Raw genomic sequence first — 23,625 nt, forward strand, 5'->3', positions numbered from 1 at the left:
CCTACAGTCTGTGAGCTTGATCTGATGAGCTGAGGATTCAGCACTGATTCACAGTCTTTAAATAAATGTAAATACAAAGAATGTGGGGATATACTAGTCGGCACTCTTGTAATCATATTGCTAAATTTCCTATCCAAATAGTTCTTCTGGTGCATCAGCTTTGCTCCGCACAGTATAATGACAGTGTATGGAGCTGCAAGTGAGGTGAAAGGTGGTGATTATTCTTGGTGTCCAAAGCTACTCTAGAATTGCCCTGCCTCTCTGTACAGATCTGCAATCAGAATAGAAAAAGTGGGAGTATGCTGAGGCCTGGACGTCCTCGTAGCACCACAGCAGTATATTTTGCATTATTTTGCAGTTGCTTTATTATCTACTTTGCTGCCAAAAAGCGATTTCCACTATTTGCTAAAATGACCTGCTGGCCTATAATCTGTCAAACATATCTATCATGAATGGTGTCAAGTCATTTTGAAACACAAAGATCATTCCTGTTACAAGGTAGGACCTATACAAAGTCATTTACATAATCTTTATTTATCTAGGTATATTGGTGATTTTAGGCCTATTTGGGGGGGGGGGGGGGGGGGGGGGGTACTTAGCATCCCTAAATTGCACTAAAAAAAATCACAGTAGTAAAGTAATATTCATTCAGTAAAGTAATATTTTTTGGTATTACTGAATGGATACCAATGGATATCTGTTGGAGTGGGTACAGGTTACAGTTAACACAGATTTAAATGTCCACAGTTGTTGATGTGGTGATGTTACAGTGCAGTCACACTGAGGTTTTTAAGTAGAAGTAAGAGATAAGTAGTTGCGTAAGTAAGATGGACTGTCTTTATGTGGTTAAGAGACTGAAACAGCACATTTCTCCTCTCACTCACTTTTCTACAAATAGTTCTTTAACTTACTTTGAAAAATTCTGGAGAACATTGTTGAGCCTAACGGCCTTTACACAGACACGTGTACTGTATGCATTACATTATGATTGGAGGCTGAGCCCCCCCTAAATGTTTCATCCTAGAATCGCCCCTGGATTTAGGCTTCTCTACCTGTGACCCTGCATACTAATCTTCTCCCAGCTGAAAAATGGTCACAATAGGAGAAGCACGGACATTTAAAACAACAAAAACCCTGATAAGTGCCAGTAAGCACGTGACAGTGGATCAGCCTGCAGTATATCAAAACTGTTTAATGCAATTAAGCCGTCGTTAATTGTATTATTAATACGCTTTTCCTAGCTTGCAATACAACAAAAAATAAATTAAAATAAATAGGAGGACACCCGGATGAAGACAAGTTACTTTAATACTTCTCAAAACCTTCATTTTCTTCATTCGCTTTCTTGCGTGAGCAACTAACGAACGACAGAGGAGTGCACGTTGGTGTAACCCATATGACTTCATTTCCCAGATTGCACCGCGCTCCATGATGTTCCCAACAGCTGACAGACGGTGGAAGCCTCTGTCAGAGCTGTGTCGGTGGAAGCTTTGAGTATCCTCTCAGTCGAGCCTCACTGGACTTTGGACCCGGGTCACCGTCGAGCACCTTATTTTCATCTCTGTCAACATTTTTGTTTGCACACAGGGCTTCCATTTCTTTTCTTTTCTTTTTTTTTTTTTTCCAGATTCGGAGCTGGGGACAATTGCTGTCAGCTAACTTCCACAATAGGTCGCTGCGTCGCCGGACTGCTGCATATGTTTGATTTATTTTTATTTTACATTTTTTTAGCTTAACACTTTGACTCCAGCCCTTCCAGCCGTGCCCAATGCCGAGGAATGGATAGTGTGTCTGCTAAAGGCGGAAAGATGGTCGAGAGTGATGAGCAGCCGGAGAGGGATAGCGGCGGTGGCGCAGCGATGGCCGCGCTACATCAGTGCGAACTGATCCAGAATATGATTGATATCTCCATCTCCAGCTTACAGGGGCTACGCACCAAATGCGCCGCCACCAACGACCTCACACAGCAGGAAATACGAACTTTAGAGGTAATGAGCTTCCCCCTCTCCTCCTCCTCCCGAGCACGGGCTCCGTGCATAAGCCCCGTCCGGAGATAGAAAGCAGTATAGCCAAATTGCGGAGTCATGAAGCCCCAGCGCTATGTCCGCCTCCCAGGCTGAATATTGGCTGAGGCGCCCTATCAGTGTCAGTGAGCCGAGCACATTTTGTCGCTTTACGGGCTACTGCTGGCTCGCTGTGTAGAGGTGACTCAAAAATAAACATAAAAAAAAAAACAATAAAAGGAGCTCATAATGAAGTTTTGCTTTGTCCCGTTGGGTTTTACTATCCCTCTAGAATATTCTTTATTTGCCCGGAGCTCCTTGGATAGTTCCCAGCACCGTGCCGTGCAGCTGTATTGAGCCTGGCCTCATGGCACACATTCAATAGACACTCACGGCTTTTATTTATATAGATATATGTATATGTTCGTGTATGGCGCTCTGCACTTGGTTTTGCCTCCATACAGTGGGGCCTGTGAGACAAATACAAATGTACGACGCGATCCATGTGGTTACCCCCCCTCCCCAACCTCATCCAGCAGGCAAAGGCTGGTGTGCTGCTGCTGCTGCTCTCCTGCATCTGGATGCCGATTCACCTACGTCGTGCGGGGATGACTTGACATTGCTTTGCGCGTTGCTCTTTTGGAGCAACATACCCTACTATAGCAGGCGGCACGGTGGAGAAGTCATGCCTGGTGGCGTGCAGGCGTCAGCACAGGACGCACGCTATATTGCTCTCACTTCGCATGTTTCAGGAAAATTCAAATGAGGGACGGGGGAGTGCGTTTTTTCGGTTTACCACATAATGATAACTGATACATGCGAAACAGGGTTATACATATAGCTCCCTTCTGCAGTCGTTTCAACAAAAGGGCGAGTTGTTTTTTTTTTTTTTTTAAATCTCAGGCCTGGATGTTGCTGAGGAGGGTGATGGGAAGAGGAGGGGGGGGGGGGGTGCTGTGGCATATAAATGGCTGATACAGACAGTATATTTTGATGAGGCTTGAAGATGTGGAAAACAGTTGAATATTACAAGTTCAAAGCCTTCAAATGTCACAGTGACATCCTGGAGACATAATAGATGATGGGGGTTTTCTGGTTCATGGTTTATTTAAAGCCTTGTACCTTAGCTAAAAGGAATACTCACTCCTGATTGGCTAGAGGCTATCAATTATCCATGTCTCTTTTATCTCTTTATAACCAAACACCCCGTGAACAACTGGGCTGTTGCCCTACATTAAAAAAAAAGTATTGCTTTCTATTCAGCCTCACAGTGATATAATGAGCTACTTTTTAGAAATACTTAGCGCGGTCCAGAATTGCTGCTAATGAAGGAAGAAGCCCCTTAAACGACAGGTTACACTGTGTCCGTAACCTCTTAGAATCACAAATACAAATATCACCAGCAAGGCCTGGGGGGGTAATAATTTACCCAAAGGCAAAGGAGAGATGACTGAGCTGTTTTATGGACTCAGCTGCAGCTTTTTATCCAGTTTGAGAATACTGTATGAATCTCTATAAAATAATTTGGTTGCTCCCTCGCTGGCTGACAGGCATCAGGTGCGAGTTGGCAGCTATTCTGTGCAGGAACAAATTTTTACAGGCTCGAGTAAAGAAGCCTGGTCTTAAAAGAACATTCAAATTCTTCAACTGAATGAAACCAAAGCAAACAAAGCAAATCAGTTTGGATATTTGTAGCCTTTCTGTTCGGTCCCAGCCGAAACCCAAAACCATATATATGTGTGTGTGTGTGTGTGTGTGTGTGTGTGTGTGTGTGTATATATGTGTGTGTGTGTGTGTGTATATGATCAAATATGGGCCTGAGCTGAGCTAGATAAACGGGTTCAAAACAAAGAGTACAAAGCGAATCCTGCTCCACATTTTCACCCCCTCTTCATCTGTGGTCATGCATACCTTGTCTCTGGAACAGGATGTGATCTGGCAGAGTACTTCCTGAGAAATGCTGTCATGTGGACACATTTTGCACCAGCATTGTTCTATATGACAATGGACAGGCCGTGCCGCTCTCACATGTTTCTTGAAGGCTCCTGGGTCTCTTTCCTGTGCCTATGAGACCGTTATTAGGGGCTGTCTCTGAAAGTCAGAAGTGGAAGCAGTGGATGTGGTTACTTCAAGTCAAAGTTTGCTGCTTTATAGACCTCGCAAGCTTTCAGGATCCTTTCCTGCTGTAGGATCAGAATCAGAAATCAAACGAGTCCTGAAGGGGAGATAAAAAGTGCATCAGTCTGCGTTTCATTATCTGATTTTATGCCTCAGCTGTACGTGTGTGTGTGTGTCATTGTATTTTTTCTTATTTCCACTGATTATAGCTGTACTTTTGATTGTTTAAACTGCTTCAGCGACTAGTTGGCAGTGAGCTCACGGTGCAGCTGTTCATACACGCTGCGTTGTTACTGCAAGTGGCAGCATAAAGATAAAAAAATCTGACAACAATCGACTTGTCTGAGAACACGTGACTCGTAATATCTTAGATCACAGCTCTAGTGGAAACGTGTGGTCACCTCTTGGGTTCCTTTGTGTAATTCTTTGCCATGCAATGACTGTGTTTGTGTTTGCTATGCCAAGCCAGCCTAAATGAATCCTCTAGCACAAGATTTTAAGGCTGTTCAAATGTTGCAGTTGCTTTATTTGTCCTTATTTTCTAATTTTGTAGACCGTTTTTAGAGAGTTAGCAGACTTTGGAGTGATTTTGTCATGCTTTTCTTAAACTGGATGCTTCCTACACAGTAAAACAAATGGGGTAGTAACAAGAATTGGGAAAAAAAAGACTGATGTGATGAAATCTTAAAGATAAGCAGAGATCTTTGGCAGGAGGGGAGAATACAGTTGCGGTCTGCTGATATAGATAGTTTTCTGTCTCCGAAAAACTCAAGACAAACTGAAGAAGACATTTGGAAGTCCTATTTGCTGTTCTCTGGGTGTGTTCTTCAGAAAGCATCCATTTGTAACATGAAGGATTGGTTTAGTAGGGTTATCAGACGGGCATGATAATGTTTCAATCATGATAATGTATCGTGCCAGAAACGCCGCTAGGGTTAGATGTCTTTCAGGCTGAGGAGGGCATTAGGGATCCTCTGCCGATCAGCGGTCTTACTTCCCACAGCTTTACTGGCACGCTCTTTTGAAACCACCTCTTGCCTTCATTGTGTAGTTTCACTTCTCACTTGGGCCCTCTGTTAGATTCTTCTTACTACGTTCCCCGTCTCTTAGAAGTAAGTGGATTAGTGCATTGGTCGTAGATTTCAAATGACTCTTAAGAAGTATTGTGTGAGAGGTGTTGCTTTTCCAGGCGTGCGCGAGATGTGTCTGATGAGGTGGGGCGTGCAGTGGTTGCAGCGGCATGCCATGGTTCTAAAGTTCCAGCAAGCACTCCACCATGCAACCGTCATATCAGAGGAGGTCTGTTCTGCAGCGAGGCATGGATATCGTTCCTGCTGGAGCTGCGAGTACTTTTAATTTGTGTGTTGAATTTGAGCAGTCTGTGTGAGGTCAGAGTAGTTGTCACGCTTGTGGTGCGAAAGGGTTATCTTTCCCATATTGCACTGGAGTGCAATCAAGAGCAGCTTGAACTCACTTTATTCTCTCATTGAGAGAGCTTTATTATTCCACTTGAACTGTGTGTGTGTGTTTGTGGGGGGGGGGGGGGGGGGGGGGGTTCTGCCTTGCCAGTGAGAGGATAATGATACTGGCCTCTCAAATGGAGTGCTAACTGGTACTTCACTTTTCACACGTTAATCCCACTCAGGCTTAGGCTCTGTCTGCCTCTCGTGGTGCTTCTGTTACATTTACTGTAGCTCTTCATGTATGCTTGACTCTTGCTTTATTGCATCCACGCATCCACTTGCTCTGCCTTTTAGCACCTTGTTTGCTCCTGAGCCGTAATCCCAACAGAATCTCAACTTGGAAAACAAATGCACCCTAATATCAAGTGCTTTGCTCGTGCACGCTGGCCTTAAATGGTGTGTTCTGAGGTGTATGTATGTGTGTGTGTGTGTGTGTGTATATGTGTGTGTATATATATATATATATATATATATATATATATATATATGAGAGAGATATAGATATATACATTGATGCTGTAAGTCTTTCCATAAAAGCAGCCTGTGCCCTTACCTTTCTTTTTCATCACCTCTCTATGTAATGCAAACAGCAAAGCGTCACTCTGTTTTGTCTCCTCACAGTGTTGGAGAGAGTTTGCTGCGCGCTCGTGGTGCGAGCTGTTGTGGCTGCGTCTATATTTAGACATCTTTCTTCCTACGCATTTTCAGGGTTGGTTGTTAAATAAGAAAATCAAATGACGCGCAAAGAGCCCGTTCGAGAAGGGAGAGCAGGGAGGAAAGGGGAGGGGAGAATCAAAGCCAATCCGCTGTGCTGCTTCTCATGACATGACAACTGCTGTGTGTGTGTTTGCTGTTGGGGGGGTATAAAGGAGGAAACACAACTGTAGTGACTATATCAGCCCTGACCCTTTCTCTGTTTGTTGTTGTTGTTTTTGTTGTAACCAATAAGATAGAAGTACATACTGTTGAACAGTGTAGGCAGATGTTGATCTATTCTTAAACCGACTGGGGGTGAGTTGAGGATTGCATCCTGTAATTTTGAGGCCTGCTGTACTTTTTTCTTTTCTGGGAAGAAGGGATTTGCTTTGTCTAGCTGTAAATCATACCTGGTTGTAATTGTCTAAAAATAGACCTTTTAAAATGTTTAAAAGTGCAATGCCTCACAGCAGCTTGTAAACCTTACATTTTAACTGGCTAAACTTGCCACATGTTCTCCTCTTAGACGTGCCTTGTTTGGTCTGTCTGAGGCTCAGACAGACACGTACCCCTGGACCTACCACTCCCACCCAGCATCGACTTGCATGGGTGCTAACAATGATGGAGGAGGGGCAATTTATAGGCCATTGTCTTGGACTGTCAACTGTTTATACCCGACAGACACACCCCCACCTCCCCTCTGTGACCTGGCCCCTGCATAAATATGTCAAGATTAGATTTTTTTTTTCCTGTTTTGGCCAATGGTGACAATGTAGCATACAGATATGATGAAGCAAATCTCTGGGACACAGTTTTAAGAGGTGCTTTGACTTTAAGTGCTCTCTACTTTCTGTTCAATCTCCACCAAAACTTATATCGGTATCTCCTCTTTGGGTTTTTCTTACCTAGTCCAGAGGGGCCACATGGCTAATGATATATGACATAAGGCGTGTTCTTATTCAGCGAGCCTGTTCTGACGACAAGACGTGAGTGCAGATTTCTGGGCGGGAGAGCTGACCTTCATCTGCGAATAACATTTCCGGGGATAGAGCATTGTTGCTCAGTTCTGTGATAGGGCCACGCTTATAGCCTTGGCAGGTGCACCGAAGTGGCTGTGTCAGCAGGAGCCTTGAGAAAACAAAACAACTGAAGCGGTGGGATGTGCTCCCCGAGTCTGCTGTGTCAGGCTGGCCTGTGCTCGGACTCCCTTCTCCTTTCCTCGGTGCCCAACAAACCGGCTGTCACTCATCCCCTCGCAGCATTAGGCTGTTGCCATGGTGTTGTTTAGCTCTGCTGACAGGTGGGCTCTGACGCCATTTCCCCCCCTCCTCCTCCTTCCCCCTCCGGGCCACACGTCAAACACTGCTTTCTCCCCTTTGCACCAAAAATAATATCCACCAGGCCAGCCTGCCATTATTTTATTGACGTGTGCGTGCCTGTGCTCTTCTTATGCACAGTACTGATATCGGTGAGGGGGTTTCGTGCTTGTGTCCTCCTGTCTACCTTACCCATTTAGATGATAATGGGTAAAGAGACTGCTCTCTGTGGGAGGAACAATATAAAAGAAATGTTGGTCGTGTTTTTGCTCCTACACATTGGGATGTTTATATGGTGATATGTATGTTGCCTGAGCTCTGTGTTTCACATGTTTGGGAAAATCCCACTGAAATGTTGCTGACGACTCAGAAGAGGGGTTGCTAGGTAACCTGACGTCACAGGGCTGCACTGGTGTATAGGGAGGTAAAGCAGGAGGCTAGCTCATTAGCCACACTGAGCAAATGCCATGCTAGGCCTGATCTAAAAAACCAAAAGGACTACAGGCTCTGTTATTCTGAGTTTATAATGGATTGGATGTCACATTTATCACAGGTTCACTTTGTGCAGTCCTGCTTCTATCTCCCATCTACTCCGTATACATGGGTCTGTGTGTGTGTGTGTGTGTGTGTGTGTGTGTGTGTGTGTGCACGCCAGTACATTTGCATACATGTCCATATGTAAAAAGGTTTCCAGCAAAATATGTTCCTGTCTTTTCACTCCTCCCAGAGAGGGAGCTGGTCTTACTTACTGGCCTCTAAGGCCAACCTCTGGCAGCTGAATGCATGTTCAAGTCAGAAATGCTGCTCTGTTTTTGTCCTTTTTTAGTAAAGCTTGCTTGCACTCTTTGGCATGTAAGACCTAAACGTTTGTATTTAGGCACATTCGATTTAGCCAAAGAAGCTTTTATGACAAGGTGCTTTCTTGTGTGCTGGTAATATTTCTTTTTCATTGGATTACATTCAGTTTTATTATTTTATAATGCTCTCACTGCAGCTGATGATTGACGACTGCTCGCAGAGCTAAAAAGCTTCAGTCAGGGTCAACACGTTGAGAATTTAACTTCTTTCTATCATCTTTCATCTCTCTGGCCTCCAGTGGAGAGGCTTTTGTTGGCTGCTGTGAAGAAGCCTTTTTACATCCCAAGGCCACACTTTCTGAGAGAAGCGCGGTATGCTGTACGAGTTTCTGTCTGGTCGGTGAGTAGAGGAAGCTCAATGAGCAGAGAAAGACACACGCTCGTCGCTGTTGCCCAGGCACTCGAGAGGTGCGCGGTGGGTCGAAAGGTAGCTGGTGCCGTTCAGCTCATCTCAAGGTGCTGCCTGCTGTAATGGATTCTTACAGATAGACGGTGAGATAAGGACACTCTATACAGTCACGCTGAGCTGCACAATGCAGGCCGTTGCAAACCAATACCACGGCGAGCATTGTTATACTTACTCACAGGACCACTGCGCTCAACGTGGGTTTTTTGGAAGGCATCAGATTAAATTGTTACAGCTTTACATTTTATTTGTGCAGACTCCAGTGGAATCATTTGCATTGATAGGCCGATCATTTATTCCTCTACAAAAACAAGGTAAAGCAATATTAACTGATGGGATGTTAACTGATGTTGGGTCTGATGTCATGAGACACTACAACAAAGGTTGCACCCAGCCTGCTAATTAAAAAAAACTGAGGAGAAGTAGGTGTCTGTGCATCTTGTTGAAAGGAATACTTTATTTAGAACCTGACAGAGTTACAGCTCATCTCAATATACTGGACAATAGTTTTATATTGTACACATAAAGGTGTACAGCTTACAGTGGTGTTCTTTGGGTTATACACCTCTTATTTCTTTCTCCAAACATAAGCAGCATTTCTGCAGCCCAAGAGCTCTAGTTTTGTCTCATCTGACAAAAGGACACATTTCCAGTACATATAATCTTTCTCCAGGTTGTCCTTTGCATATTTCAGTCTGGCTTGAAGGTGTCTCTTGGTTTGTCACCTCACAGTACATTTCTGTGCAGGGTTCCAGTGATTGTCTTCTTTGAGATTGCAATTCCGTACTTGGCTAAGTCATTCACTAGTGTCTTAGCAGGTGTTCTGGTGTCTTTAAACACATCTCTCATTAGTTTTCTTTCTCTGTCAGACTTGTCCTGTACTGTGTTTGAATATCTTGATGGTATTGCTCTGTGGTAACTTTGTTTGTCCATCTACCTTTTTTCTCAAATCTAAACTGATTAGTGTCTCAGTTTTTAACTTGGGAATTGATTTTACAAACTCTGGGCATTACAAAGTTAAAGCACACCGTTGCACAGCAGTGCTTTGTGCTATGGCTCAGTTAAAAGGTCCGTTTTTCAGAGGGCTAATAATATCATGGTCATTTTCGCTTTCTCTGTAATAATTCTGTAGTGCAAATAGAAATAATTCATGGTTTCTAAAGAAATGTAGTATGTTTAGAAATGCTATGATGAAAGCCCCTAGCTCTATTAAAAATAAAGAAAAAAATTAACTTTGAAAAAAATTAGAAAAATGACATGTAAAGGAGAGAAGAATTGGCCTCATAGAGGCATCACATCGTGGACACATTGTGCACAATGTGTTAAACCTGGAAAGAAAATGATGGCTCCTTGGCTCTGTCATGAAGTGGAGGGTAAAAGATTTGTAGAAGCTCAGAGAAAATAAGAAAGTTTGAAGGAAAATGCCCGTGGGACGAAACTAGTCACATGGGCACTTTCTTTCCATCACTCTGAACTTTGATGCTTCTCAGCTGCAAACAGACACATTTGCTTTGGCAGCACTGCTGATGCTCTCATTAGATGACCAGGTCATTGTTCCTCTGGATAATAATAGCAGTTTATATCTAATTAGCTTGTCTCTTTGAGGGCACAGGGAAACATTGGAGCTGTCACTGCAGGTACACTGAGCTCAGTAGAGGGGGAATAAACAGTAAGCGAGGGTGTGGAGATATTCACGTGTCTGACTTTATCGTAACAGAGGCTCATCTGGTGTCAGGTCAGTGTCATGTCACTCGTGTGAAAACAGCAGTTTTCGGTCTGTTTCTGCTTTAAAGGTGGTACCTCTGCAACAATAAAACCCTGCCAACACAGGTGTGACAGATACCCTTCACAGTGAATGCCTGCTCTTTCTCATGTAGCTCGTAGCAGACTCCCAGTCTCCCCCGCTAACCTGCCCCTCCCTTCTCTGCTATGTTCTCTATTGCTCCCTGCAGGTGAAGCTGATGAAATACATCTGTAAACAGCTCCAGTGCAAGCAGAAAGTGCCAGAGACAGAGAGGCCCGAGGCCCTAGACAGCTATCCACACTTGCGAGACTGGTTACGCACCATCAACCTGCGACCAGAGCTCATTGAGGTAGGTCATCGTCTGGGCGCCAGTACTCTGGCCGGAGTGACTGGCGTTTGTCTCCCGTTTACAGCTGTTCTATAAGCACATCAAAGACTGCGTATAAAAGTCTTTTATATGCAGTCTGTGATGTGCACTCAGTCAACATTCACATGTGCATGAGGAATTAACCAGCGGCCGTCAAAGTGCCTTTCAAAAAGAGAAGCTGCTTCATTTTTGACGTCCTGAGAACGGCAGCGCCAAAATCTAAACTTGAGCTGATTCATTTCAGATAACTGTTTCTACTGTCAAATTTTATTTTTTGTTACTGAAACAAGGCTCACAAAACTAGCAAAGCAAAAAAAGCGAAACTGGAAGAGACATGCTTGGTCTGTGCTCGGAGAAAGTCTTGAATGCTTCAAAAATCTCATTCTCAGCCTTCTGCTGCTATTTATAGCTCCATGCCATGTTTGTAAGAGGGAAGAGAAGGCCCTTTTTATACAAGTGTACAAAGTGTACTTATCTTTATTATAGTTCTTTAACTGATCCACTCTGTGCCTTTTCTTTTTCATTGCTCTAGCATTGTTGATGGTTACATGTACATTAAAAAAAAACCCAAGGTATATTAAAGTCTTGTTTTTCAGTAGATTCTTTTAAAATAAGATAATGACCTGTTCCTTGCCTAAACATACACAATTAGCATTTATTTAGGTGCTGGATCACTTGGGCTGTGGTGGAACCAGGGTAAGGTCTGTTTCACTTTCTGTCGGTCTCCCAAAAAGACAATGACCCAGAAAATAAAGAACTGACCTTGGGTGTGAGAACCATGTAGTGCAGTAAAATGTTTAATATGTGTTGTTCAGCACCGCTCAAGTGTCCCGCTCCTGAACTGTGACTCCAGCCTGCTAATCTGCGGCTGACACTGACCTCTGACCTCCTCGTGTAGCAGTGGGGAGTCTTGAGCAGAGAGATTTCCTGCAGAAAGCCTCCCTTATTAATGCAATTTCAGAACTCGCTATTTGCTGTCACTTCTGATCATGATGAAACTTTAGAGCATTGCCGTGTGCAGTCTTCCATTGCAGAAGCTACCAGCTGGTTAACTTATCATTTTTGTTTCAGTGTTGTTTTTAAGCTCCGCTATTGTTTAGTGGCTGTCAGCTGTTTGTTTGTTTGTTTTAACGCCTGGATTTATCATTTTTCTTATTGGGTTGTCAAAATTGTCTCTCCTTTCTCTCCCCCTGTCCTGTCCTGTCCTGTCGTGTCCTGCTGTAAACTGTTTTAATCCATGTCAGCTCTTATGTGTTTTTGTCGTTCCAGTCCATTTGTCTTTGTTTTGTGACCTGACGGTAACCTGCTTTATTTTTAAAACTCTTCTGCACTCGTTATTCTTTAATATGTGCCGGCCTTGTATGTGCTTTGTGTTGCGGCCTTGTTCCGTATCTGATTATTTGTGCTCTGTTTACTGTTTAGTCCATTCACTCTTAAACCTCACTTCCTTTCAAAAGAATTTAGCTTTGCACGAGACACGATGAGGTTTTCTGATGAAATAGAAAGTGCTCATTTGTATGTCTTGTAGACCGGCGGGGACATCCCAAAGGACGAAGGACTGTAGCGGCATTTTGATGACCTATTTAGACCAAATATTATTAGACTGAGAAGTCTACAGCGCATCTCCTCACTTTATACTATGATGGCTAGATTATGTGATGGACAGTCCAGTTTTATTTGTAGCTGAATTATGTAGATGACTTAATACAGAGAATTCCTACTGGGGATTCTAACCTGTGAAGGGCCCATATTAATTAAAACAGAGCCGACATAATACTGCATGTATAGGAGGCCCCAGTGAAACGGTCACGTATGCAGGCTTTGCTGTAACTATGTTCTGAGTGAGGAAATAGAATGAGAGTAGAGGGCCGACAGCAACTTTAAATATCACATCACTCACCCCTTACATGTGTGTGGTTTAGTGTGTGCGTGTGCTATGTTTTGGTTCTAGTGTACACACTAGTGTGGGAGGTTGCCCTAGTTTTGTGATCAGTGTTTGCCCCTGAGAGCAAGGGTTTAACCTGACTGATAAGTGATTGCGTACTTCCCCAGTCAAAAGAAACATCCTAAACTCACTGGATTTGGCCCTATTTCCTTCTGTCATCCATCAGTTGTTGATTGCACTGTTGTTTTATTTCGCCGCTTCAGTAACTCGGCTGTAAAAAGAAAGCCCCGCCCTTCCAGGTTTGTACATCTCCAATCTTGCAGACTACATTTTTTTTTAAAGCACATAAAAGGCTGGAAACAGAGGAATATGAAAGGAAAACTGCAGTGCTAAATGCTTAAATAAGTGGGAGTTGGTAGTACACTGGAGGTCATAAAGAACGCCTCCACTTTTTTCAGTTTTTATTGAAATTTGAGGAGATTGACTTGAGCGAGCAGCCTCGGTGATTCACTGTAATGCTACAAGTTCAGATAAAATAAATGCATTAAAAAAAGTTTCAATAGTCAAGAAATGGAATAATCATCCAAATGGGGTTTGAGTATCAACCAAAGTGGAACAGTCTGGTTTACGACACCCTGTGATGCCTTATTGTTGAGTTTTACTGTCTGCTGAAATAATAAATTTTCAAAAATGGGAAGTAAAAAAGGAAGACAGCCTGGGTGGTTAGCAAGATGACCCAAAACATTAGAGAGGAACTAGACAGCGGGCTAAAAAGGAAAGCCACACAGAGACGAGTCTTAACCCTTTCATACATAGTGGTCACTACAGTGGACAGCTATTCAGAGGCTGTTTCCTTGTATTTGTGTCAGTGTTGATGGTTTAATAGCACATAAACCACTACATTGGACACTGCTGTGTCACTCCATAACCGGCCACCCACTGGTCGTTTAATTACTATAGATGTATGACGTGTTTCATTGTAATCATTGTTATTTAACTCTTTCATGCATGAATTATGACAACCTCTGTCAGGATTTTTTTCTTAAGGATTTTTATTCATCTTTTCATGCGTAAAGACGAATAAAAATACTTAAGAAAAAAATCATGATTGAGGTTGTCATAATTCATGCATGAAAGGGTTAAACATGTGGCGCTGGTTTAGATGTGTAGAATTGGGAAAGCAAAGCAGAGTAGATGTATAACAAAATTAATTTCATAATTAATAAATCCGTGTTTAATGGTTTGTTACCATTAACCTAAAAGTGAAGCTAAACGTGTGCAATGTGACTTTATTTTGAAATTTTATCAACTTTATTTTTTTGTATTTTTTTGAATTTAAAATAACACAACTATTTGTTTAACAAATGCTTTGTGGCTTTTTGTAAAGTTCAGCGTGATGCCTCCAGAGCTTTGTAAATGATACAGCGTAGTGCATTTAAAAAAGCTATTTGCATGGTTTATCTATAAAGCTAAATGTTTATAATACTTGTTTTAAAGAGTTGTCACTGTGGCTGTGACACGTGCATCAGTGGACTAACACTAAAGGACATGTTGTGCGTCTCTGAGAGGCCCATGGCTCTGTATAAACCGCAGTATTTGCTGCTCTGAACATTGACCAGTGACTAGGCCTTCATCATTTACATAAATTTTTATATGCCCCAGTGTCATGAGAATGTAAATGTTGACAATGCTGATATTGTCTGGTATCAGCTGTGATATAACGCGTAATACAATATAATAGTCAGTCAAAAAAGTATCGCAAACTATTTACAATTTGCCTATTATAAAGTGCTACAATAATTTCCACTCTGAAACAAATGCTAGAAATATCGCAGCTGCTGAGTGGATTACATTTAGGGTTTAATTTCAATTTGTAAAGCAGTCATGATTAAGCGTTCTTTGTTTTAATTTCAAAACTGATAACTTTTCAGTATTAATAAAGATACAGACTTAATGCTTAATTAAATACTGGTCAGCTAATGTCAATCAAAACTAATGTGAGCACTGTTAACTTTAACACACTGCTAATCCTCCATTTGGATTTTTTTTTCTTTATTTATGACACCCAATACTTCATATTATTTACAATTCACAATTGTGTCCACATAGAGTATCCAAGCCTATATGAATTTGTGTCTTTATCCGTTCAGCCATTGGGGAAAAAGATTATAAAGCATGTGCTTCTGTTTTCTTACTTTGCGGCCCACTAGTGTTTCCCAGTTCTCAGTGTGGTGTGTGTATTAACTCTGCATCTTACTGCATCACTGTTTACTTCCTGTTTTACTGTTGTCAAAGTTACCTTCACCATTGTACAGTCATTACACTTGTATAAGAGGTTTCACATAGACAGAAAATATTAAGCCATGTTTTTTGTCAAACCCCAGCTCAGGTTTGATCTTGGTGTTCAGCTTCTGCTCTACGCAGCTAATGAAAAATCAGATAAGCAGACAAAGTAGTGTTTGGAATACCCCAAACAAACAGGATTAACAGTGATTTCCAGGAACTGTCCCGAGTCAGATGTTGAATAACCTGCTGAGCACTGCAACATTTTGCCCTTTTTAACGCTCAGTTTCAGCCTCACTACAAACAGTGTTGTTGTGGCTGATTGAGGGTACACTCGGAACAAAAAATATTTTTTATGAATGCCATATAAGCATAGTTCTTTTGGGCTATTTTGCTCTCTTTTGTTGTACAAAGCTTGTCACTAACATACTGCTTCACGTTGTAATAGATTAGAGCTCCTGTCATGGGCTTTTGTTTTGCTCCTCTGAAGGCTGTGGAGGCAAAGCTGTCGCTGGATACCTTACTGCAGATGACAGGAGCTCAGGTGAGAGACACGATGCGAAGACTTGGGTCCAGCTCAGAAGAATGTGGCAGACTCGGTGCTGCCCTCTCTTGTCTAAAGAGTGCTACTGAATCAGGTATGGGTTTACACTTTGATGTTCCTAGAGTATATTTCCCACGGATTTTCTATTAGTCTTTTTATTTATTTATTTTTGGTCTGTTTCATGTCTCTTCCAGGAGGCGAACTAAGAGATGACAGCAGTCTCTGGCTGTCTGAGCCCACCAGGAGGGACAGCGGCTCTCTGCTGACAGCGGACCAGCTAACCAACCTGGGGACCCCACTCCGCACACACAGCCCCTCGCCTCTAGCCCGCCCATCCACCATCCAGTCCACCCCATCCACTCCCTGCGCAACCTTCCCCCACCCTCGCTCAGGCTCTGTGTCAGCGGCGCCCACGCCAGACGCACATAGCGACAGCCCTCTCACAGATCCATTCCCTATGTCCTTTGCCCGCGCAGCCCGCCTCCATGGGCACATTTCCACCCCACCTATAACGCCTCCTTCAAAGAGGCGTCACCGGTTGAAGCCTCCCTGCACCCCTCCCCCGCCATCCCGCAAGGTACTGCACCTGCTTCCCAACATCACACTGACGCGCAGCAAAAGCCACGAGTCTCAGCTGGGCAACCGCATCGAGGACCCTCCCACCAACAAGTAGGTGCTAAGCTGTTAATGGGTGGTTTGAAGAAACTGCTCAAGAATTCACCTCATTTGCAGCTTTTTATAAGTAGGTCAGACTGGAACTAAGTGGGGAATCCTCAGATGGCACTGTAATTGTGACAGATTGCTTCTGTTGTGGGGAGTGTGTATGTGTTTTGGGGGTTTTCTGTTTGCTTTTTTGGGGGGGGGGTATCTTTTATTTCACTGAAATTTGAATCTCAGCTTGTTTTTGCAGGAAGTGTTTAGTTTCTGCTGCTTCACAGAAAGGAAAAGGACAAAATTCTGATTTGTGCTGGCCAGCAAACGGCGTTGGCCAGCTGACAAGCCGTCTCACAAGGGATGTTTGTTTTTTTTTCCAGTTTGTTATTACTATCAACTGAAAGAGCACTTGTTGTTTGACATTTTATAAAGGACTTGATAAAATGCCCCGGTCCTGCCCGATGTCTCACTCTTAATTTCGCCTTGCGCTCTGTCGGGACAGAAGCAGTTTTCCTTAGATATGTCCTCATTCGCTCTCTCTCCCTCTTCCCCTTCCTCTTTCACATCCGTTCACATACTGCCTGTTGCTCCTTTGCTCTCGCTGTATGAGTGGAGCTAATCCCCACGCAGATTCCCAGAGATTATGAGTCATGTCAAAACAGGAAGTATTTCCTAGTTCTAATGCTCAGAGGTGGCAAGAAACACACAGTTTCTCTCTATCCCTCTCTCTCTTAATATCTAATGTTTTTTTAACCTCTGTACTAGGACTGGCTGCCCAAGCACAATGCAATCACATGTTTATCCATAATATCGGTTTGTGGAAAACTTTATTTAAAAAAAAAAATGGAAAAAATGGCTAACATAGGACACTATATGCTTTTGGAGGTTTATTCTCACTCTGCATATGTTGTGCAGTATATTACAAAAGTGTTACTTTATGTAAGGAGGTCGCAAGTCGCAGTACTAGACTGATAGTCTTTTTGCAAATTTTTGTGGCTACTCACGTGTTTGTGTGCATGTGCGTATAAACCACAGACCTGGCACCGCTTAGCCCTTCACTCCTTGTGAGTTCACTCTGGGTGTTAAGGATGTCACCCTGCCCTTCGTGTGCCAATGCAATTAAGGTTCTCCAACGTGCCTCTCCCAGGCCCTTACATAATCTGTCCTGTGCAGTATAGTAAGCAAGCAGTTCAGTATACAGCACCTGCTGATTCACTCTTCTTTCTGTGCGTTTCCAGGTGTGTTAAAAAGAACAAGTTGTTCCTGAACATGCAAGTCAACGGTAACGGATGTGAGGATTCGCCTTCTCGCTACTCCGCCGTGTCTGCAAGGACACCCGGTGCCACCCCAGCTGCCAACACAGCACCTTACACCCTTCCTGGAACTCCCACACTGCTGGAGGAGCACAGCACAATTAAGAGTGAGTCAGCTGCATGCATGCACTTTTAATTTTGCTGAATATACCTGCTTAAAGTGGACTTATTGTGCTAATTTCCAGCTTCGTAGATCAAAATAGTTCTTGTATACGGGGCCTTGGTGCAACTTGTCAGTTCATTCTCTTAAAGACAGCTTTACTTTGTTTGTCTGAACAGATCTAAAGAACAGGTGTACTCAAAGCTTAAGACTGTGTGTTGCAAATGACCACATTAAGAACACAACCACTAAATGAGATATAAGAGTAAAAAATGCAGTCTGAAATCTGAGCTTTTGGCTCATAGGAACTGCTACTACAGATGCACTGACATCACTATTTGAAATTTTGGCAATATTAAAATTGGAATCCACAGAAAAACAGGAGTAAAGACATGATAGGTCCACTTTACTGACACGATGTAAAAGTCTTTGGTTCTGCAACATTGCTATAATGATCTTGTGTGTGTTTTTGTGCTTGAATGTAAATAAAGGCTTTAACTTAACATCACCTCAGTCAGCCATCCTTGTAATCATTACTCATCATTTGCATTCTTTCTGTCTCTTTCTAGATAATGTAGCAGTGCATCGCAGCTCCCCACAAGCAATAAGGAGGGATATAGGGCTTGCAGTCACGCACAGGTAGACCTTTCAATGCCTAGAAAAGATAGATTTGCTGTTAATGCAATAATGGCTCAAGAGTTGGGAGTTCGTCCTGTAATCGGAAGGTTGCCGGTTCGAGCCTCGGCTTGGACAGTCTCGTTCGTTGTGTCCTTGGGCAAGACACTTCACCTGTTGCCTACTGGTGGTGGTCAGTGGGCCCGGTGGCGCCAGTGTATGGCAGCCTCGCCTCTGTCAGTGCGCCCCAGGGTGGCTGTGGCTACAATGTAGCTTGCCATCACCAGTGTGTGAATGGGTGGATGACTGGATGTCTAAAGCGCTTTGGGGTCCTTTGGGACTAGTAAAGCGCTATACAAGTCCAGACCATTTATAAATTAAACTTTACAGCGATCTAATACAGAGCGGGTCCGTAAGAAGCTTTTATGTTTTGTTTTTTAGGTTTTCCACTAAATCCTGGTTGTCCCAGACATGTCAAGTGTGCCAGAAAAACATGATGTTTGGAGTTAAGTGCAAACACTGTCGGTGAGTTAATTACTGTCACAAACACAACCCAAAAAAGTGGTGAAAAAAAAAGGTCCGTTAGAAGGCACATGTGTTTTAGGAAGGTGGGAATCTGATGTCTTGGCTAAATCTTGATCTGGGTGTAAGGCATGTTGGTGCTAATTACGAATTACCGCTAAGCCTCTCATATGCTGCCTATGTTTTTTTGGGTTTTTTTTGCTAATGCAGATTAAAGTGCCACAACAAATGTACAAAGGAAGCTCCATCCTGCAGAATCTCCTTTCTACCAAGTAAGTTTTCTTTCATCCCACGCTGTGCAGCTGATGGGCTAAATCTATTTGGCATTCATGCCTGTTTGTGACATGATTGGTTTTCTCCCACAGTTGCCAAAATTCGGAGGACCGAGTCAGTTCCCTCTGATATAAACAACCCAGTGGACCGGCCGCAGGAAGCACCGCAGTTTGGCACACTACCAAAGGCTATTACGAAAAAGGTAAATTAAAAGAACTTTCAGAGAACTGCCGTGTGTGTAGTCCCTTTTTAATTACCTTGAACTATTATGCCAATACATATACCTCCATTATCTCCATCATCTGTCCATGCTAACCATTGTAAAGATAATGTATCTGAAATCACACCTGACTATTAAAGTGTGCACTGACAGGAAAATAAAGCATAGAGCTTGTTGAAGGAATCTTGAAGGCAATGCAACATGGCTAATAAATAGCAATCATGCTTAGTGTTGTAACCTTCCATCCCGGTCCCAGCAGGATCATCCACCAGTACTGAACCAGCTGGACTCCAGCAGCAACCCATCCTCCACCACTTCATCCACACCTTCCTCCCCAGCACCCTTCCAGCAGAGCAACCCCCCCAGTGCCACACCACCGCCCAACCCTTCACCCAAAGGTCATCGAGACAGCCGATTTAATTTCCCGGGTAAGCTTGGGTACAAAATCACAAACACAGATGCACAGATACACATGTAGAGTATATACTGAAACATGCATGCTGACATTGTTCTGATTTTTCCTCAATGCATTTGACGATGAATCTTTTCCGGTTCAGGAGTGTGGCGCTCCCACAACTACTTATCCTTTTTCCCCAAATACACAATATTAACACTAAAAGGAGTTTTTAAGAAGATCTCTTAATTCAAAGCTTCTCTAACCAAAAACCCTTGTGTCCCTTGCCTTGCTTATCACTCTTCCAATTCTCTTTTTCTTTGAAAAAGCTGCCTGTTACTTTCAGCATAGACAGCAATTTATCTTCCCAGGTGAGTTGATGGTCCAAAAGTGTAATACTACATTGTTAAGATCCCTTCATCCCCCTCTCCCTCCACACCATGGCTTCTTTACAGTTTTCTGTCTCCTGCATGTTTGCTTTTAAGGGTTATAGTAGTTAGATTAGCTGTGTTTGACTGTGTGGCAGCATTCTGATGCCATCTGCTGGAAGTAGTAGGAAATTGCATGAGCAGTCATGTTCATGTGTGGTGCTGGCTCTGTAACTTTTGCTCCCATTGGTCATCCCTAACTGGTGTCATTTTCCTTGCAGATGTTTCCAGTCCTGCAAATTTCCACTCAGATGTTCTTCAGGACAGAGTGTAAGACTTTTTTGTCTCAAGCTTTAATCCAAGTTTTAGTGACTACACAGTGGTTTTGGTTATTTACAACCCTGTTTCTTAAAAATGGCAGAATGCTCTAAAATGTAAATAACAGCAGAATGTGATGATCTGCAAATTATGTAAACCACATGTTTAATTGAATAACACAGCAAAACCTTTAAATAAATGTAAAATGTTGAACGTGAGAAACTTTATTTTGCTTTGAAACTTCAAAGTTTGTCAATGACACTTCAATTAAAGATGATCCAAAGTAAATTCAAACTTATGCACCCAATTCTTGTTTTTTTTAAAGGCTTTAAAGAAGTATGCTGTACAATCATTCCACTCTGGAAACAGAACAGTTCAAAGAAATCATTAAAACTGGCCTGCCTGCAGTATAGATCTGTCATCCACGGAAAACATTTGGTGCTTTTATCGGAATCTCACCTTCACCATTTGTCATGATGTCTTTGTACTATTTAAAATGAAATATAGAGCTTAAACGATCTGCAGATCATTGTACTCTGGCATAACTTGCATTTTGTGCAGTGTCACTCTTTCGGAAACAGCCTTTTATTTATTTTTTTTGTCTTGCTTTGAACCCCTCTGATATCAGTGTTCTGTGTCACAGCAGTGAGATAGAGCAATCATCAGACGACGTACATGATGAGCTGGTAGAAGATGACGATGAAGAGGTAATGCTGGAGATGCAGTCTACAAATATTCTTTTGTTGTACTGTTTCCTGGCTCTTTGCTTATTAGTCTGTACAGTGAAGCTGTTCAGTGTCACACCTTCAGAAATTGGTTTTGTTTAATTTTGTTTTCAGTTTTTAGACACTCATACTTTGATTTCCTAAAAGGTTGGACAATTGTCAACTGGGGTATGAAATTAGCTCAGGTGACTGAAGATTGAGATTTAATTAAAACATCCAAATGTGACTAAAAGTCCCTGTGACATCTGTTGATTAGAACCTGCTCAGGTGGCAACACTGGCTTACAAAATGTTCATCGGCAGTTTTAAATTTATATTTGGTAGATTTTTTTTTTTAAATCAACTTTTACAAAAACCATCGCCACACTATTGCAGGAAGGGGATGAGGAGGTCGAAGATGAAGATCACGAAGGGGAGGAGGACGACGATGAGGAGGATGATGAGGACAATGTGGATGGAGGAGAAGATGAGGACGACAGAGGGGAGATCAGGATGCACATGGGCTCCGACGGCGAGTGCGACGAGCTGGATGATCTGCCCAACTCTCGGGGAAACCAGTGGAAGGGCCCCATCTCCCGCAAGGCCAGTCAGACCAGCGTTTACCTGCAAGAGTGGGACATCCCCTTTGAGCAGCTGGACCTTGGGGAGCTCATAGGAAAGGTGAGGAATCTACCCAACGAATTCCTAGTGTGTTGCATACTCGAAAAAAATAAAAAATCAGACAGTTTGTGTTTTGTTTATCCAGGGCCGCTGGGGAAAAGTGCACAAGGGCCGGTGGCACGGCGAGGTGGCCATCCGGCTTCTTGAGATCGATGGGAACAATCAGGACCACCTGAAGCTCTTTAAAAAGGAGGTGATGAACTACAGACAGACCAGGCATGAGAATGTGGTCCTCTTTATGGGAGCCTGCATGGCTCCACCCCACCTGGCCATTATCACCAGGTGAGAACAAAAATATCACAGGTTACCTCAAAAACGATTCTAAACCGGATGCATGTGTTTGCTTTAATAGAATGATTTTCCTCTAACTCCTGCAGTTTTTGTAAAGGGAGGACACTCTACTCAGTAGTTCGAGACACTAAAAACACTCTGGATATTAACAAGACAAGACAAATTGCTCAGGAGATTGTAAAGGTATTTGTTTCTTTTTTGTGTGTTAATTTGTGAGAAACGTGACATCTTAGGGGGGAAAAATCATGTTACGTACTAAACATAGCAGAACTGTGTAGTCAAAGATATAATTTTCTATTACTGTGTTTTCCTTTGTCTGAACACCGTTGGCCTGGACAGGGAATGGGCTATCTGCATGCCAAAGGCATTGTTCACAAAGACTTGAAGTCAAAGAACGTTTTTCATGACACCAATAAGGTTGTGATCGCAGACTTTGGCCTGTTTGGGATCTCTGGAGTTGTTCAGGAGGGAAGGTAAGAAACATGTCCACCGCTCCACACCCCAAAGAGACCTTAAAACTATGACCTTAACTAAAGCAGTGCTAAAACCACTCTATTACCCGGGGACGCCCACTGATCTGTGATAAGCTGAGGTCTGCAGTGCTACTTCTGTAGGCATCTCCCTTGTCAGCCAGTAAAAAGAGGGAACTCTCCTGATTGTAAAATTGAATAGAATAGAATTAGAATAGAATTCAACTTTATTGTCATTGCACATGCACAGGTACAGGGCAACGAAATGCAGTTTGCATCCATCCAGAAGTGCTTTAGTGATATAGATATATTACAATATATATTAGCAATAATATAGATATGTGAGTATATTACAGAAATGGGTCTATTATGGTATGTTATAATGTACACGGTATGAAGTATGTTGTGAATATTCTATAACTATAAGTATGTACAGGCTGTAGTGAGTACAAGCTATGTACAGGATATGAACAGGATATAAATATGAAAAAGTATACAGAATATGAAATAAATAACTTTACAGAATCTGGGATATACAGCTATACAGAAATGGGAACTATGCAAGTTGTAAACAGTTGTAGGATTAAAGATTATCGAATGTACAGAATGATTATTTACACAAATTGCAATCATTATCTGGACACTCTTGATTTCTGAAGCACATTTTGAGCGCACATCTTACTAATTTTTTGCCTCCTTTTGTGTATGGTTCATTAGTAGCTAACAGGAGTAAGGGACTTTATTTAGTGAATGCATTTTGTCCTCTTAATACATCTTTTCCCCTCCATTTAAAGTGTTACTGAAAACTGCATTTTTGTTTTTGTTTTTCCAGGCGTGAAAATAAACTCAAACTTCCACATGGCTGGATTTGTTATCTCGCACCAGAGATTGTGTGCAGAATGAGCCCAGGTAACAATGAGGACCGCCTTCCTTTTTCCACCGCAGCAGATGTGTACGCCTTTGGGTAAGTTCTTCATGCACATCTGGTTGAGTTCTGTCATAACTTTCACTGACTAAAAAG

The 23,625-nt window shown here is 42.6% G+C and overlaps 1 protein-coding gene across 10 annotated transcripts in view; it reads left to right on the plus strand.

The window, feature by feature from the left end:
• ksr1a (kinase suppressor of ras 1a) overlaps positions 1-23,625 on the plus strand; it is a 34,449-nt gene that overhangs the window by 1,749 nt on the left and 9,075 nt on the right. The window contains exons 2-19 of one of the 10 annotated variants that reach the window (XM_086309647.1): positions 1,732-1,988; positions 10,812-10,952; positions 15,629-15,776; positions 15,877-16,351; positions 17,575-17,756; positions 18,319-18,388; positions 18,806-18,889; positions 19,097-19,158; positions 19,252-19,361; positions 19,636-19,807; positions 20,103-20,144; positions 20,423-20,471; positions 21,088-21,166; positions 21,559-21,843; positions 21,929-22,125; positions 22,221-22,317; positions 22,474-22,607; positions 23,437-23,568. In XM_086309647.1, the coding sequence (XP_086165773.1) occupies positions 1,779-1,988; positions 10,812-10,952; positions 15,629-15,776; positions 15,877-16,351; positions 17,575-17,756; positions 18,319-18,388; positions 18,806-18,889; positions 19,097-19,158; positions 19,252-19,361; positions 19,636-19,807; positions 20,103-20,144; positions 20,423-20,471; positions 21,088-21,166; positions 21,559-21,843; positions 21,929-22,125; positions 22,221-22,317; positions 22,474-22,607; positions 23,437-23,568 (2,669 nt within the window). In that variant the 5' untranslated portion in view covers positions 1,732-1,778. Of the gene's footprint in view, positions 1-937; positions 1,989-10,811; positions 10,953-11,004; positions 13,155-15,628; positions 15,777-15,876; positions 16,352-17,574; positions 17,757-18,318; positions 18,389-18,805; positions 18,890-19,096; positions 19,159-19,251; positions 19,362-19,635; positions 19,808-20,102; positions 20,145-20,422; positions 20,472-21,087; positions 21,167-21,558; positions 21,844-21,928; positions 22,126-22,220; positions 22,318-22,473; positions 22,608-23,436; positions 23,569-23,625 lie in introns of those variants that run through there. The other 9 variants (XM_086309650.1, XM_086309649.1, XM_086309648.1 and 6 more) reach the window with 9 other exon arrangements.

This window comes from Aulonocara sp. 'chitande type north' Nkhata Bay, linkage group LG10 (assembly GCF_057382095.1).
Source record: "Aulonocara sp. 'chitande type north' Nkhata Bay isolate Kocher_YH1m ecotype deep benthic linkage group LG10, A_spYH_male_GT1.1, whole genome shotgun sequence".
Lineage (NCBI taxonomy): Eukaryota > Metazoa > Chordata > Actinopteri > Cichliformes > Cichlidae > Aulonocara > Aulonocara sp. 'chitande type north' Nkhata Bay.